At 51.3% G+C, this 13,990-nt stretch overlaps 1 protein-coding gene across 1 annotated transcript; it reads right to left on the reverse strand.

The window, feature by feature from the left end:
* Positions 1 to 309: 309 nt before the first annotated feature.
* Positions 310 to 9,000, reverse strand: ALOX5AP (arachidonate 5-lipoxygenase activating protein). Its single transcript, XM_075050407.1, has 5 exons — positions 8,863 to 9,000; positions 4,170 to 4,269; positions 3,007 to 3,077; positions 1,981 to 2,062; positions 310 to 1,351 (listed from the first exon to the last, which is right to left on the reverse strand). Exons 1-5 carry the CDS (start codon positions 8,930 to 8,932, stop codon positions 1,189 to 1,191), a joined length of 486 nt encoding a protein of 161 aa, XP_074906508.1. The 5' UTR covers positions 8,933 to 9,000; the 3' UTR covers positions 310 to 1,188.
* Between the last annotated feature and the right edge of the window lie 4,990 nt (positions 9,001 to 13,990).

Raw genomic sequence — 13,990 nt, forward strand, 5'->3', positions numbered from 1 at the left:
CAAAACCCACCAGCCTTGGTGTGGTACAAAGGCAGTCGGCTCTCTGCGCCTGCGTTTGCAAACAGCTCTGCAAACCCTCTTCTCACATAGCAAGGAGTCTCTGTCCCTCCCAAAGGAGTCATAAAATACAGCTTTATCCATCCTGCGTGCGGTAATCAGACAGCCTTAAGAGCTTAAGCACTCACAGGGTAGCAAGGTTTAAAACGATTGCGCTGGCCTGTTTGCCCACCTCGATCCGCTTCTCTCATCAACCTCGCTCCTTGGTGTGGGCTTGGAGGGGCACATCGTTGGTGACAGAGGCAGAAAATTGAACTTGCTAGTAGAGAGGGAGTTGTTAAACTCGCGCCCTGGTGAGGCCGTGCCCGGGGCGATCAGCATCTTGCACAAAAAACCCAATGCTGCTCCCCTTGCTCCGCTCACCGGCCAGCTGCCGAGCCGTGCAGCACTGGGATCATGCACCGGGCAAAGAAAATGGGAGCAAACAGATTTCATCCTTTTAGCCTGTTTTATTAAACAAAGCCAAGCAAAACAAAACCAACCCCGCCGCCAATACACCGGCTCCTCATTTGCGCAAGACCCCTTTCCGCGGCTCTGGGAGAACAAAAAGGCTGAAGTGTAAATGAGATGAGTGTTGGGAGCGTTACGCGCATGAATATTTATCGAGGAAGACCAGACAGAGGCCAATTTGCCACCCTTCTGCAGCAGCGGGAGCTCGGTCATCAACAAGTGGGAGGGAAAGGGGAGGTGGAGAGGCTGGTCCGTGCTTTTGCGTGGGCAGGGGCGTGCGGGATGCTGGCGAAAATCTATGCCTGGGCTTGAGGATAACTGCAGGAGCTATTGGTCGGGAATGACGCTGGGTTTTGGGACAAAAGCTAAGTACAACGCAGTTATGAAGCAAGCGTACAATGCCCCTTCCAGTCATGCAATCAGCTTGCAGGCTGCAGTTTAGGGAAAAAAACTCTATAGAATTAACTAGAAGTTGTTACCATTCCTTGGGCATGCTGAGTGCTCACAATAAATCTTTTTCCTGAAGGAAAAAGCAAGGTTAAATCAAACTACAAAGACCATCAAGCATGAGATTTACAGCAATCTAAAAGGGTTACGGGTTCACGTCTTAAACAGCTGAATTATGGCTGCTTCTGGGTATCGATATATTAAGCACGCTGACCCCCTCAGCGCTGCGGGGAGCTAGGGTATGAGCAGCAACGGAGAGATTGCGCTGGTTATCGTTTTTATGTACATTTCAAAGTCACTTCCGAAAAAGAAGATGAGATAGTAGTTGAGTATTCCAGCCACGGACATGAGGAACAGGAACAAAATGATGCGCTTTCCAAACAAGTAACCGGGAGTGCTGAGGAGACAGAAGGAGGGGAAAGCAATTCGTTAATGTACGTCACCTCATGCGAGAAGTCCTTAGACTTTGGACTCTGCTGTTAAGACAAGCTGAAAGACCTCGGGGGCTGAGATGGAGGGGGGCAAATTTCTGCTCTGTCTTGTACCACAAGGCAGCCGTGAGCTCTTAAATGCCATTTTCAGTATCCATTTGGGTCTGGATTTGGCCTCCGGTGCTCAGTGCAGGCTGCTGCTTACAAAAGTGGCTCTTCAGAGGGGCTCGTATGTCTTCTCAGCCACCACAGGCTGTGGGACAACCTTCCTTCACGTGTGCGTAACGAGTTTTATTAATCTAAAAGCACAGCCTTGTCCAAATAGCGGCACAGACGTGCCAAGGTTTGCCTTTGCAGAGGCTGCGAGCAGCCGCTCTGTTCCTGCACCCCCCCTCACCCCGGTGCCGCCGCATCTCCCGTGTCTCCCACAGCTTCTCCTGCACCCAGAAAAAGAGGGTTTTCCTCCGCTCCCCCCCGTGCAAGCCCCCGTCTCGGGCAGCACCACGAGCCAGACGCGGTGCCTGCGGAATCGGCAGCGCCCGGCTGCGCTCCCGCCGCATCGCGGGTTTTGTGGAGAGGGTCTTCGAGTCCTCACCTCTGAGTCCTTTCCCCGAGGTAGCCCACGAAGTACTTCTGCCTCACAAACAGGTACATCAGGCCGGCAAAGGCGGCAGGAGCTGGGTAAAGGGTAAAACGAGGCGTTACAAACGCCAGCCCGGGTCTCGCTGTACGTGCTGTCCCCATCTGCTGCCTGGGAAATGGGAATCTGCAGCCTTGGGTTATGGGACAAGGGCTGGAACCGGGACAGAGACCTTTGCATGGGAAACTGCACTCGCTTTGCCCTCACTCCGGCTTTTCTGAAGACTTTGTGGGTATAATCCTGCCCACTGCAGAGCAAACACTCGTCCCTGTTGGAAATCCAGTGTGGGACATGTCGGGCTTGGGGAGGAGGGTGCCAGCCCAGGCACTGTCTTCACCAGAAATAAAAGGTAGCCGATAGATGCACTTCTCTAGGAGCAGGTGGAGGACTATACTAGGGTCCAATACTCGTTTCTGAGCACATAAAAAGGGGCTTTTCCCCCTAATTCTAGCTTTCCCCACACCTGCAGGCAAAAGCCCCTATTATTCTGGCCAGGAAACTCCTCTTTTCCAGAAAGAATAGCCACGCACCCCAGGAGAGTACTCAACTTTAGGGAAACCCAAATTGCATCGAAGGGGATCATATTTAGAAATGCAGGTAGATACTCCTGGGCTGCCCTCAGTGCTGGGTAAGGCTGACAGCTCTGGCAATTCAAGCAAATGAGCCCATTTCCAGTCCTGAGAGCGAATAATGTGGCATCCAGCATCCAAGTACTAAACCCTCCCAAAACAGAGGGATCTCATCCAAAATGCCTGTATGGGAAGTGTCCCCAGCCCGTATTATTATTACATCTGTTGGCATAAACCTTGCCAGGAGTGTGCTGCTAATTAAACAGCATGCGTAGTGGCAGGACGGCCGGGTGGGACAGGTTCCTCCGCTGCAGGAGGATTTGGTCCCTGGAAGCGTAACCTCTGAAGCGCTTGCCATCCCTTGCTGAAAGTGGTGCAAGGTTGAAGGGAAAAAAAAATAAATGGGTGTTACCTTGGCTGCAGAGAAGGCCAGCGCACCAAAGCACGGCGAGAAACGTAGGGTACGCGTGTCCGCAGTTCTGGCTAGAAAGAAATTTATAGGAGAGAAATCAGAACACAGGGAAATAGAACCCAAATCGACACGTTTCACCAGCGAAGGGTGGTGGGCCGTGAATTTGGGTTGCACTAACACCCTTGCGGGTGGGCTTTTACCCCAGGCAGCTGCCAGGGGCCGGCTGGCGTGTCCGTGCCCGAACCTGGCCGGCAGGTCTGCTTCCCAGTGTCCTTACTGGGATAAAGGATGCCTTTGTCCTGCCTGACGAGGAAAACAAACCGCCCTGCGCACACGCCCGGCACCTGTGAAAGCCTCTAACCTGTTTGATCGAGGCATGTGTATAATAGATGTTGTGTGCTTTATTGGCTTGGGAAATCCTTGTAATTAAGTCGTATTAATCAAATTAGTGGCACTGAGAGCTTCGTGAAACCAACAAAAGGAAAATCCCACAGCAAATAGGAGTGTCTGACAGTTAACATGTCTCTGCAGGAGAACAGGAATGATTTCCAGCTGCCTCTTTTGGCTGGGAATGCTTTCCAAGGGGGAAGCGCTCTGCCCTTGGCAGAGGTTGCACACCTGTGAAGGGCAACACTGGGATGCCCCATCCAGTTTCAAGCAGTACTTCATGGGTAATAAAAAATGTTTTATGTTCTTTTCTCTTCTGGGTTGGAATTAATTTCCCCCCCTTGCTCTCTCTGAAGGGATGTCAAAGACAAGAGGTACCGATGGGGCAGAGAAGCGGAGAGCTGCTCCTCAGCAAGCCAGCATCTCCCCGCCAGCTCTTTTTTTTTTGATCCGCAGCCCCCGTGGGACACGAGCTGTCCTTGTATCACACTTCCAGCATTAGCTACTGCGGCGTGAATGGGCTCCCGAATGGAAGGACATAATGCACACAAGGGCTGCAAGTCCGATACACGTACAGCACTGGTGTCCGGAAAGGAGCTGGGTTCACCAGCAAACATACTGGAGAGCCATGGGTCTAAATGTGGCTGCAATGCACGCCACAGCAATGGGACTGCAGAGCAAAGTCTGGACCATAAAAGAGTTTGGATTAAACCCTAACGAAGAGAGAGACGAACCCCGCTCTGCCCGCACCGGCTCCTCGGGGCTTGCTTACTCACTTGGCGGTGTAGACGCGGTCGAAGGTGGAGGATCCTGGCCGCTGGAACCCCTTGCCGTTGCAGTGTTTGCTTTCATGCTCCAGTTTGCTAGCAAAAAAAGCTGTTAAGAGAACACAGTGTTCGATCTGAGATGCAATTTGGCGATATTGCAGGAGCGGGGCTTTGTGGGCTCAGCTCTGTGCTCACAAGCATCCAGGCTGGATGGCAGGAGAGGACGCGGGTGCGTGGAGGTGCAGGATGTGGCCAGGGTGCTTGCTCTGTCACCGAGGTATAACCAAACCCTCCGTGCAAGCGTGCAAGGCGATGCGACCTCAGACAAGCCCACAGGTTCCTATGTGACTGACAGCAGGTTCTCAACTCGCAGCCCTCCTTCATCCCCGCGCTGCCCTTCTGGCAGCCTGCGCCTCCGTCTGCTGCAGAATTACAGCCCGGACTCCGTCCTTTCAGTCCCCGGCGGGTAAAAAACCTTCGAGCCAGAGCTGCCAACCCCAAATCTCGGTCTCTAACGGAGACAAGGGAGTCCCTTCTCTGTTAGTCATACCCATTTGCCCAAGCAGGGACATCCTGCAGGGCTGGTTCGTTTTCCCAAAAGGCCCCTTGAAATCCTGGTCCTGATGGCTGATCTCTGCGCGTCCGTCTTGCGCGCATCCTCCTTTTAAGCACCAGTGTTGTGTCAGGGTGTTAGCTGCTGCAAAAATGCAGCACCTCGAGATAACGTACCATGCGCTTGACAAACACGTTTTATCTGATGACACTAAACCTGAGACCATCAATCGTGTGTCTAAATACGCCAGGCAGAGCCCTGACAAGCTGCGAGCTGCAAGCTCTGTGTTGTCGCACATCCCACCTCAGCGTACCCAAATCACTCTGCGGTTTAGAATTTTAGCCGAAGAGATATAGAAAAGATAACCCATCTGGAAAGATGTTATTCTAACAACAGAAGTGTAACTTGATAAGCTGCAGGATTTCATCCCTGGAATCTGAAGAGTTACCTCTTTTTTCCCCTCACTGATGCTGTAAGTAGGTCTTTTGTACTTCCATTGCCTTCACTAAAAGCTACTGAGTTTTCTGCCTTCCAATATCAAGTGATTCCCTGAGTAAAAACAGCCTTTCTCCAGAAAAACCCTCAGTGCTTTAAGCCAGTGTCCCCTCTCTCAGCCAGGCTGCAGACCCTCCTTCCCACTGTCACCAGCGCGGTGCACTGGCCGGCTCCTGGAGGAGTCACCAAGAATTCCCATCATCTCCATCCGCACGCCACCCCAGCCTTTGGCATGGGGTTATTAACCTGCCTACGGGGTCCAAGAGACCCTAGTTGAAGAGGATGAGGTTGGACGGCGATTTTTTGTACAGTGCAAAGCTGCTGCGATGGGAAACCACTTTCTGCAGGTCTGGGACTGCATGGGCTCCCTGGGATAGGTAGCATACCTCCTCCCTTCCTTTTAGCATGTACGTGAAATCACTAGAAGATGCCACAGCTTCAGAGAAAGCCAAGAGTAAGCTATATATATATATATATCCCTCTCTGCTGCCGCTTCCCAAACACCAGCATGCCGCTGCAGAGAGACTCCACGACGCCAAGAGCCGTCAGGCTGAACACAGACATGTCCAACGCGACGGCGGTCACTGAGGACAAGAACTTGGAGGTGCTGGTGGTGACACTCTGGGTGTACAGTCTCTGGGATCAGGGCTGGGCAGACATGGGGGTGCTGGGTTTCCTGGGAAGGATCTGGCTGTGGAGGTCTGGGCATCTGTCCTGGAAGCTCTTGCCGTCTCCGATGTGGCGTATGGATCCTTGGTCAACGGACTGGGCATTAGGGCAAAGGACAGAGGTGGGGTTATCATGTACACCCGCACCACGGATGAGGAGCAGGATTTGTCTCACCTCTCTTCAGAGACATTGAGAAGTGTTGGGGAGATGGATGTTTTCCTTCTGTAAACAGTGGGTGACAGAAGGAGACAGGGGAAAGCCACCTCCAGAGATCAATCCATCCCTCAGAGAGCTACCGGCATGAGGGACACCACCCCCCTGAAGTGCTGATCTTTCTCCATTGACTCAAGAAAGAGCTTAGACAACCACCTCCCACGAGATGCCCACCTCTTCGCTAGAGAAAATGCCTGGGTCGATCGCCTCCAACCCACTGCAGCGGCCGTATTTCCTTAGGACCACGTGGACCCCCAAGGTGAGGGCGGTAAATCGGAAGAGAACCCAGCATCTCACCGCCATACGGAGAGGCAGAGCCTCCTGCTTCAAGTGAGATTTTCACCCTGAAAGTAGCTCCCCAGTTCTGCGGCTCCTTAGCCCTGTCAACCTCACACGCCATGCAGTCTCCCAAAATCTCCCCAGAAGGCGACCCGAGAGGTGGGTCCCAGCTGCTGAAGCTCTGCAAAGGACCAAAGCAGAGCCCACAGACCACATCCAGCGGTGGACCTCGCCACGTATCGGCAACATTGGGCTGCTATTAACCTGGCATCAGGGAAACGGGAGACTACAGCATGAAGCGGCTTGCAACACCGTGGTTGTACTTTCTGCTCTTTACTCTAAACCTCAAGGCAAGAGGTTGGTTTCACAAGCCGGCATGAGATGAGTGAGTGGAGCAAGCCTGGAGCTGAGGGGTTTCATTCTGCTCAGCTGCACCAGGAGATGGTGTCCAGGGCTGCACAGGCTGCCCTGAGCCTGAACCACTGTAGTCCCTCCCTGATCAAGTTAATGGACAAGAGTTCAGTGCAAGCCTGGTTGTTTCACAAGTTCATGTCAACAGAAACCATGCGCTGAAGCTTGAACCTAGCGAGTGCTGGCAAACACGCAGGTTGGCCCTTCTTCCCGTTGACTTTGCTTTGCTTCCTCCATCCTGCACTGCTCAGCGATGACCACGGATTTGCATTAAAAGCTGCTGAATTGCAACATCTCTCTGATGCAAGAACAAAACCTAAAGCTACATGTGTGACTCAGCGGCATCCGGCCACACAAGTCATTCTGTAGGATACGGAGATTCCTGCCACGAACAAGGTGACAGTAAACGGACGTCAGATTGGGGCAGCACCACAGCCCACCTCCAGCTTCGGGAATGACAACATTCACCCAAACTGTTTTCTAATCCTGCACCAGATGCAGAAAAACATATAAACCTGAATTGACGTGGTGCCGACTTCACTTAAAGACAGTCAAGCAGGTGCCCAAGTGCTTTGCTGAACCAGCGCCGTAGCAAGAGTTCAGTACAACTGATATCCCTTGACAAGCATTTCTATTGCCGTAAGTATTGCACTTGTTGCAGAACTGCATATCAGTTGGGTCTTTCTAGACAGTAAGCTTGGGAGAAGGAAATCAGATGATGCAAGGTCTGAGATCATGGTTTAGGGCTGTGTGCCACTCGTCCTTGGTACGCTAAGTCCTCTGCCAGGCTCCGCGTTGCCCATTTGCAGCAGTTGGGTCAATAATCTCAGAGACAGATTTCCAGGAGGTAAAAGTGCATGTCAGGCTGGAAGGCAAATGCCTGAGTTTCAGAGTGAGAGGAAAAAAACTGCATATAAAGTCATTTGGTTAAATAGCAAGAAATGTGTATTTGAAACATTTTTTTAATTGCAGTTTGTGGTCTGATCACAATGTGCTGTATTCTGGTGACACCACACACTGTGCATTTACCAGAAAAGAGCACTGGGTTACACGAAGTGGCATTTGGTGCCTATGTCAAAACTAAACCAGACTGTAAGTCTTTTTTTTTTTTGCTTTCTGGCAGTCAGGCTTATGCTGAGGCTCCCACCACTTCCCCTCTCGGCAGCAGCCCAAGAATAGCCCATTTCCTAGGACCAAAGGTAGGGTTTGCACTCAGTGGGAATCTCCCATTCGCACCAAGAAGCCTTCACAGAAGATTTCTAGCACCTGCATCAGCCCCCCATGCCAAACTCTCAAACCTGGGCGATCTCAGTGCAGCTTGGGCAAACCTCGCTCCTTTCTCTGTATTCTGGGCAGAATTTCCTGCTAAAATGATTATGTGTTTATTTGTAGGAGACAATGATGGAGTTAAAACCAGATTTGCACAAGAGAGAAACTTGTTTTATTTTTAAAATTCTGAAGAATACTAGGGGCTGTAGAGTTCTGAATAAGAGCTAAAAAAGGAAACTTCTCCATTGCAGGAAATGCACAGCGTTCTTGGGACCACAGCTGATCAGTTGAACTGTAGGACCTGGAGATGTCGGAAAGCAGGAGAGCTGCCTGCCCACAGAAAACCCCAACAGAGCCCTCCGATGAGTCGGTGCAGTTTTGCCCCCTTCGCCCAGCTCCGTGCAAAGCTCTGACCCATCGCAGTTGCCCGGCTCCTGCCCACGGCGGCAGGGCTCCGGCTGACGAGCTGCCCACATTTGGGACTTTAGCCAGGAAAGGAGGTCCCAGTCATCATATCTAAATGCATATTGTCACAGGGAACCCCAGGGTATTATTCCTTTCCTTAGCTGACATATGTATAACAAAATCCCTCCAGAATATCACAGGAGTAGGACTGTGTGACTGCCACGATACTGCAACACCAGCCTGCAAAATTATACGCTTAGAAGATCATTCCTAAAGCCAAAGTCGTGCCTAAGCACATGCGCACTTATAACCAGAGATTATCTATCCAAAGATTAGATCGGCATACATCCCCCTGAACTCTTCTCAGCTCCCCTTTAGCCCTTAAATAAAAGCTTATTTTTGTCTTACCGTTCTGGACGACACTTATCAAGGTGACGATGGCGAGCAGGACAATGCTTCCCAGGGTCTCCTGGTCCATTTTGCGAGCGGGCTGTGAGGGTGGACGGTGCAGCCTTGGCGGCAGCTCAGCCCTGCGAGCACGGAAGGAGGAAATGAAGGTCTGTCTTATCTTGAATCATAAAACACTTCCTATGGTTTCACAGGAGAGTGACGGCACCCTACGCTCGGGTGCCTGCGAAAGCAGCACAGTTCCAGGCTCACTCACTCATCATATACAGATGAAGCCCGGAGAAAAAAGAGATTATATGTCTGCGATCTAACAGGGTATATATAATGTGGAAAGACACCTATTGCCTTTCCTGCACAGGAGCAAAATAGCAACCTTGATATCTAAAGTATGTCTGAGCTAGCTGTGTGGAACAGCAGAAAGGCTGGAAGAGACCAGCCAGGCTTTCATGTCATCGCCTGCAAGTGCCCGACCACCCCACAAGTAGCTGGGTGGAGAAATAATGTTGTCAAGTCTCAATAACCCTGCTGCTTTCAAACATGTGTCCTCCCTGGTCCCATCTCCATCAGCTCTGCCAGTGAGGAGACCCTGGATCTCCAGGTCACAAGCAAAAGCTCCTGACCCGCCTGGCACGTTTGAACGGGCAGAAGGCAAATGCCGTGAGCATCGTGGGTGGGCGCAGAAATCCGTCCTTCATTACCAGGGGTGGATCCTGCATCCTTCCCCCTACAAATAACTTCTTGGATGACAGTGACAGCTGCCAGCATTCAGCGCTTTACAGGCTCAGACGTCACAGGTGGACCTGAATTTTAGTAGTCGAAGCCCAATACGGTTGAATGTAATTACTGCACCTTGTTCACGCCTCAATCCCGTGACGGAGATGGCAGGGAAGCACAGGCTGTGGTGTTGGACGGCTGCGGAAAGTCCCACAGCTTCTGTCAGATCGCTGGAAAGCATCTTCATCCAAATTGCACATCACTTGCCGACTGTAACCGCTCTGCTCCCTTTTGCCCATATTCCGATGGGGGAAAGCCATATGAAAAATCCTTCCCTTTAGCAGGGATTTAACACTAATAAAAGTAAAATTTTCACTGGACTGAGCCCTGGACAACTTTTGCCCCATCTGTCTGTCTGTCTGTACTCCACCACATGCTATCCAGAAGGTCTGCGTGCCACCCAGCACCCAAACCACAGCCAGATAACTGGTTACCTCTCCCTGGATGGGGGACAGCCTGGTAGGACTTCCCAGCAGGTGCCAAGCTGTGAAATTCATCTTGTTCAATGGGGACACATTTACCTACAACGATATTTTTATCTAGTCTCTTTATCATACAAATTATTATCACCTGTACTATAAGATAGGGAAAACTCTCAGGTACTTTGGGTACAAACAAATCTATAGAAACACGCTGGCTGAGAGGTAGGTGATTAACGTTGTGAGTTGTGACCTTCTGTTAACTTACTAGAAGGTGGCTGTCTTTCTCAGATACTTTCCCTATAGTCCACACAGACACAACTGTGTGAGCAGCAAGGCCGTAAATAGTATCTGGGTTGAGATTTGACCTTTTTTTAGGATTGAAGTTCTCTTTTCCCCCACAGAATGGCCTTTTCCCACTTGACCATCAAAGTTTACGTTTTGCGGCCTACCGAGCACAGGATCATAGCTGGTATTTAAGGATGGTATTTAATGCTAAGCTTCTACTAATCTCCTGAAGAGGAAAACCCATCACCTAAAAGCGGTTACGGAATTAAGACAAAAGAGGAATATTGTCCAAGTGGAGACCAGTGCTGTGACCACGAAGGAAGGATCTGGGCATCGACAGCAGGACGACTCCCAGCCGTCCTCCCACAGCAGCACTGGTCCTTCTCTTTCTCCTGCCTGTTTTACACCGGTGTAAACCTACCACGTGGCTCGAGGCTTGCTTTTACGAGGGGTAGTAAAAGCAGATGAGCTTGCTCTGAGATCTCCTCCGACTTGCCACGAAAATGCACACGTTTCCCTGCTTTCAAAGACTTCCCAAAGGTGGCTTCAGTCTGGCAGGAGTCTCATAATAAAGCGGGTAGGAATCAGGCTGCTAAGGTCTGAAGTTGCCATAATGCCAAAAAAAAACCCCTCCCACGCGCAGACCAGGTCGCGAGGGCTGCGCTGCCGATGCCTTCGCTTTCTCCTCGTCCTGCTCTTCGTTTTCCACCTCGTTGCTTTCCTGCCGCTCAGCGCCTCTCACCGCATCCTCAAACCCGCTTCACTATTCTGCTCTGCCCCTTCTGATTCCTGCCTGTCCCCGGCACTGCTCAGCACCACTGGACACACCGGCAGCACCGGCGCTTTGCTGGAAACCCAGCCCATCGCTTCCTCCTGCCGAGGCTTGCTCCAAAGTCATCCCTCACACATGCGTGGAAGAAAACAGGATTTCGCCCTCCTCCCTGCAAAAAAATACCGCCCTGACATCAACACCGGGGCTTGCTCAGCTGATTTCTGGGTGCGGAGGGAGAAAAAAGCTTTGCCAGCGAGAATCTGTTTGGTGTGGCTGCCTTTAAAGAAGAACTGCAGGTTTTTTTGATTTATTTTTTTTTTAAGTGTGACACCACTCTGAGTGCTTTGCTTAAGGGAGAGCAGAGGTAATCAAGAAGGTATGAGAGACACCGAGGAAGTCCTGTCCCTTTACTGTGGCAGAGGAACACTGTTGTAAATGTAGTCGGACAGAGCAGAACCCCCTTGGGGCAGGGGACATTACCTTTTTGTACCCCTTAGTGCTGGCATAGCTGGAGGATGAAAGGAGGTTCTGGCAATTTTTTTGCAATTTGGGGAATTGCCTTGGCAAGGGAGGGCTAAGGTAGGGCCAGAATGACTCTGCAAACAGCTTCTGCCATATCTACGTGTTAAATTGTTCCCTCTCCCTGCAACCTGAACATCTGGGCGGCTCTTGCCTCCCTTTCTTTTGTGAGATACACGCAGAATCACTGTCTGGGTCAGGCAAGGTTGGCACCACCCGAAAACACTGTCCACCTGGGAGAAAGAGCGGTGCAAAACACCTCCATCATATCCCATTTGGCCATTTGAAATTGGGGATTTTCTCAAGTATGCAAAAAAAAAAAAAAAAAAGGGGGTGTGTTGGGGGGGGATGGCCACCTTGGGGAACAGTGCCTGCATCTGCTGTAACCCCCAGTTGTGGTCGGTGCTCTCCGGGCACAGGCAATTCTGCGCTTCAGCAGCCGCTGTCAGACCCCAGCCCTCCCTCTCGCTGCATTGCAATTTGACATCCACATCTTCCTGGCTGAGGAAGATAACCTTGACACGGCGAGCCATGAAGCTCCGGAAAATGTGCAAAGCCAGTTGTGCTGCGAGGCTTCCCGCACATTAATCTCCTCCTCTGGAAATCTTGAACAGCCAGTCAAAATAATCCTTTTGTAGAATTGCTTTCATACTGAAGAGGAAAGGACTGGGAACACAGATCTATAAATATCTTTTGGGATGTTCATCTCTCCTCTCTTCTCATGCACTCCGCTCGGCGCTGGGCTGCAAGGACTTCAATGAAAGTGTGTCTCCTACTAAAATAAAAGCTGCTTCTGTGAAGTTCCTATGTATAAATGTCAGGCGACGCACAGCCGACACACTTCATCATAAATGCAACGGGACACAAGTCCCTCGGACTGGTTGGTTAATAATAGCAACGTGCTTTGCAAATTTAAAGCGCCATAGAACCACCAAATCTATAGTACACACACATATGTGTGTGTGACTACCTGCCGTTATGTCAGTCTGCTTCAGCATCGCATCCTTTCTGAAGCCTGACAAAACCCCAAAGCAGAGCGGGAACAGAGCTGGAAACGCGAAGCGCAACATGAAGAAAAGGGCAACGCTGCAGTTTTTTAAATGCTGCCTTCATTTTGCGTGGCCAAGAGAATGAAACCGTGGGAGCAGTCAGAGTGCTGCCTCAAAAACCCCCTCCTTCTCCACATTTCCCAGACTTCAGCTTTTTCATTACTGTCTCCATCCTCCATTTGGCCAAATCCATTTTCAAACACGGCGCTTGAAGACAGAGCCCGCAGTCCCTTCGGGCCCCTTGGCGCATCCTCCTCTTCACCCTCCCTGTCTCACCCGTTCCTCTCCCGAGTAAAATTTCCCTTTTTGTCCAAGCGCCGCACCGCTGACATTCCTGCGGCTGCGCTTCACCCTCGGGCCCATTTCGACATCCCTCCTGCCTCGCCGGCGAGCCTCGCGTGATGGAGTTTGTGCACCACGGCTCGCCTTCCCCAGAGCGGTTGTTTGGGTTTATCTGTATTAAATTTCAGCAGGTTGAGCCTGGAGCGTTGCTGCAATGTAGCGAGACCAATTTGAATCCAAGCCCCTCCGCCGGGATGCTGGAAACCCACCTCCGACCTGGGCACATCTGCAGATTTGGTATTTTCTCTGCCGTTGGGAGACTGGAGAATTGAGCCCCTTCTGAGGTCTTTTTGGAAAAGCCCCCTGATTTCTCGGGAAGTTATTGATTTCTAGGCTTTGAGCGGTGCCCGGTGAGTGACAAAAGCACCTCGTGGGGATTTTCTCTCTGTCATCTCTCCCTCCCTTGGTCCCAAGAAGCAGCTTCTCAGCAGCCATTGTGATACGGTGGGGTGTCACCGTGGTGGTCTCCCGACAGCCCCAGCAACCAGCCACCCTGTCACGGGAGGAAAATCACGGACTCACGGAAGGGCTGAGGTTGGAGGGCACCTCTGGAGGTCATCAGGTCCAACCCCCCTGCTCAGGCAGGGCCATCTAGAGCTGGGTGACCAGGTCCACATCCAGACGGCTTTTGAACTTATCCAAGGATGGAGACTCCGCAACCTCTCTGGGCAACCTGTGCCAGTGCTCGGTCACCCTCACAGTGAAAGAGCGTTTCATGACGTTCAGAAGGAACCTTCTGCGTTTCAGTTTGTGCCCATTGCTTCATGTCCTGTCACTGGGCACCACTGAAGAGAGACTGACTCCATCCTCTTTGCACCTTCCCTTCAGGTATTTATATGTTGATAAAATCCCCCTGAGCCTTCTCTTCTCCAGGCTGAACAGTCCCACCTCTCTCAGCATTTCCTTATAGGAGAGAGACTTCAACCCCTTCATCATCTTTGTGGCCCTTCACTGGACTCTCTCCA

Source organism: Buteo buteo, chromosome 18 (genome assembly GCF_964188355.1).
Source record: "Buteo buteo chromosome 18, bButBut1.hap1.1, whole genome shotgun sequence".
Lineage (NCBI taxonomy): Eukaryota > Metazoa > Chordata > Aves > Accipitriformes > Accipitridae > Buteo > Buteo buteo.

What these genes read in the sequence shown, in the direction of transcription:
- ALOX5AP (XM_075050407.1), bottom strand. Translation starts at nt 8,932, where the DNA reads ATGGACCAGGAGACCCTGGGAAGCATTGTCCTGCTCGCCATCGTCACC. An exon ending in GACCGCGTCTACACCGCCAA is followed by an intron (nt 3,078 to 4,169) that starts GTGAGTAAGCAA and finishes ATTTCTTTCTAG; the next exon opens with CCAGAACTGCGGACACGCGT. An exon ending in TGGCCTTCTCTGCAGCCAAG is followed by an intron (nt 2,063 to 3,006) that starts GTAACACCCATT and finishes CCCTTTACCCAG; the next exon opens with CTCCTGCCGCCTTTGCCGGC.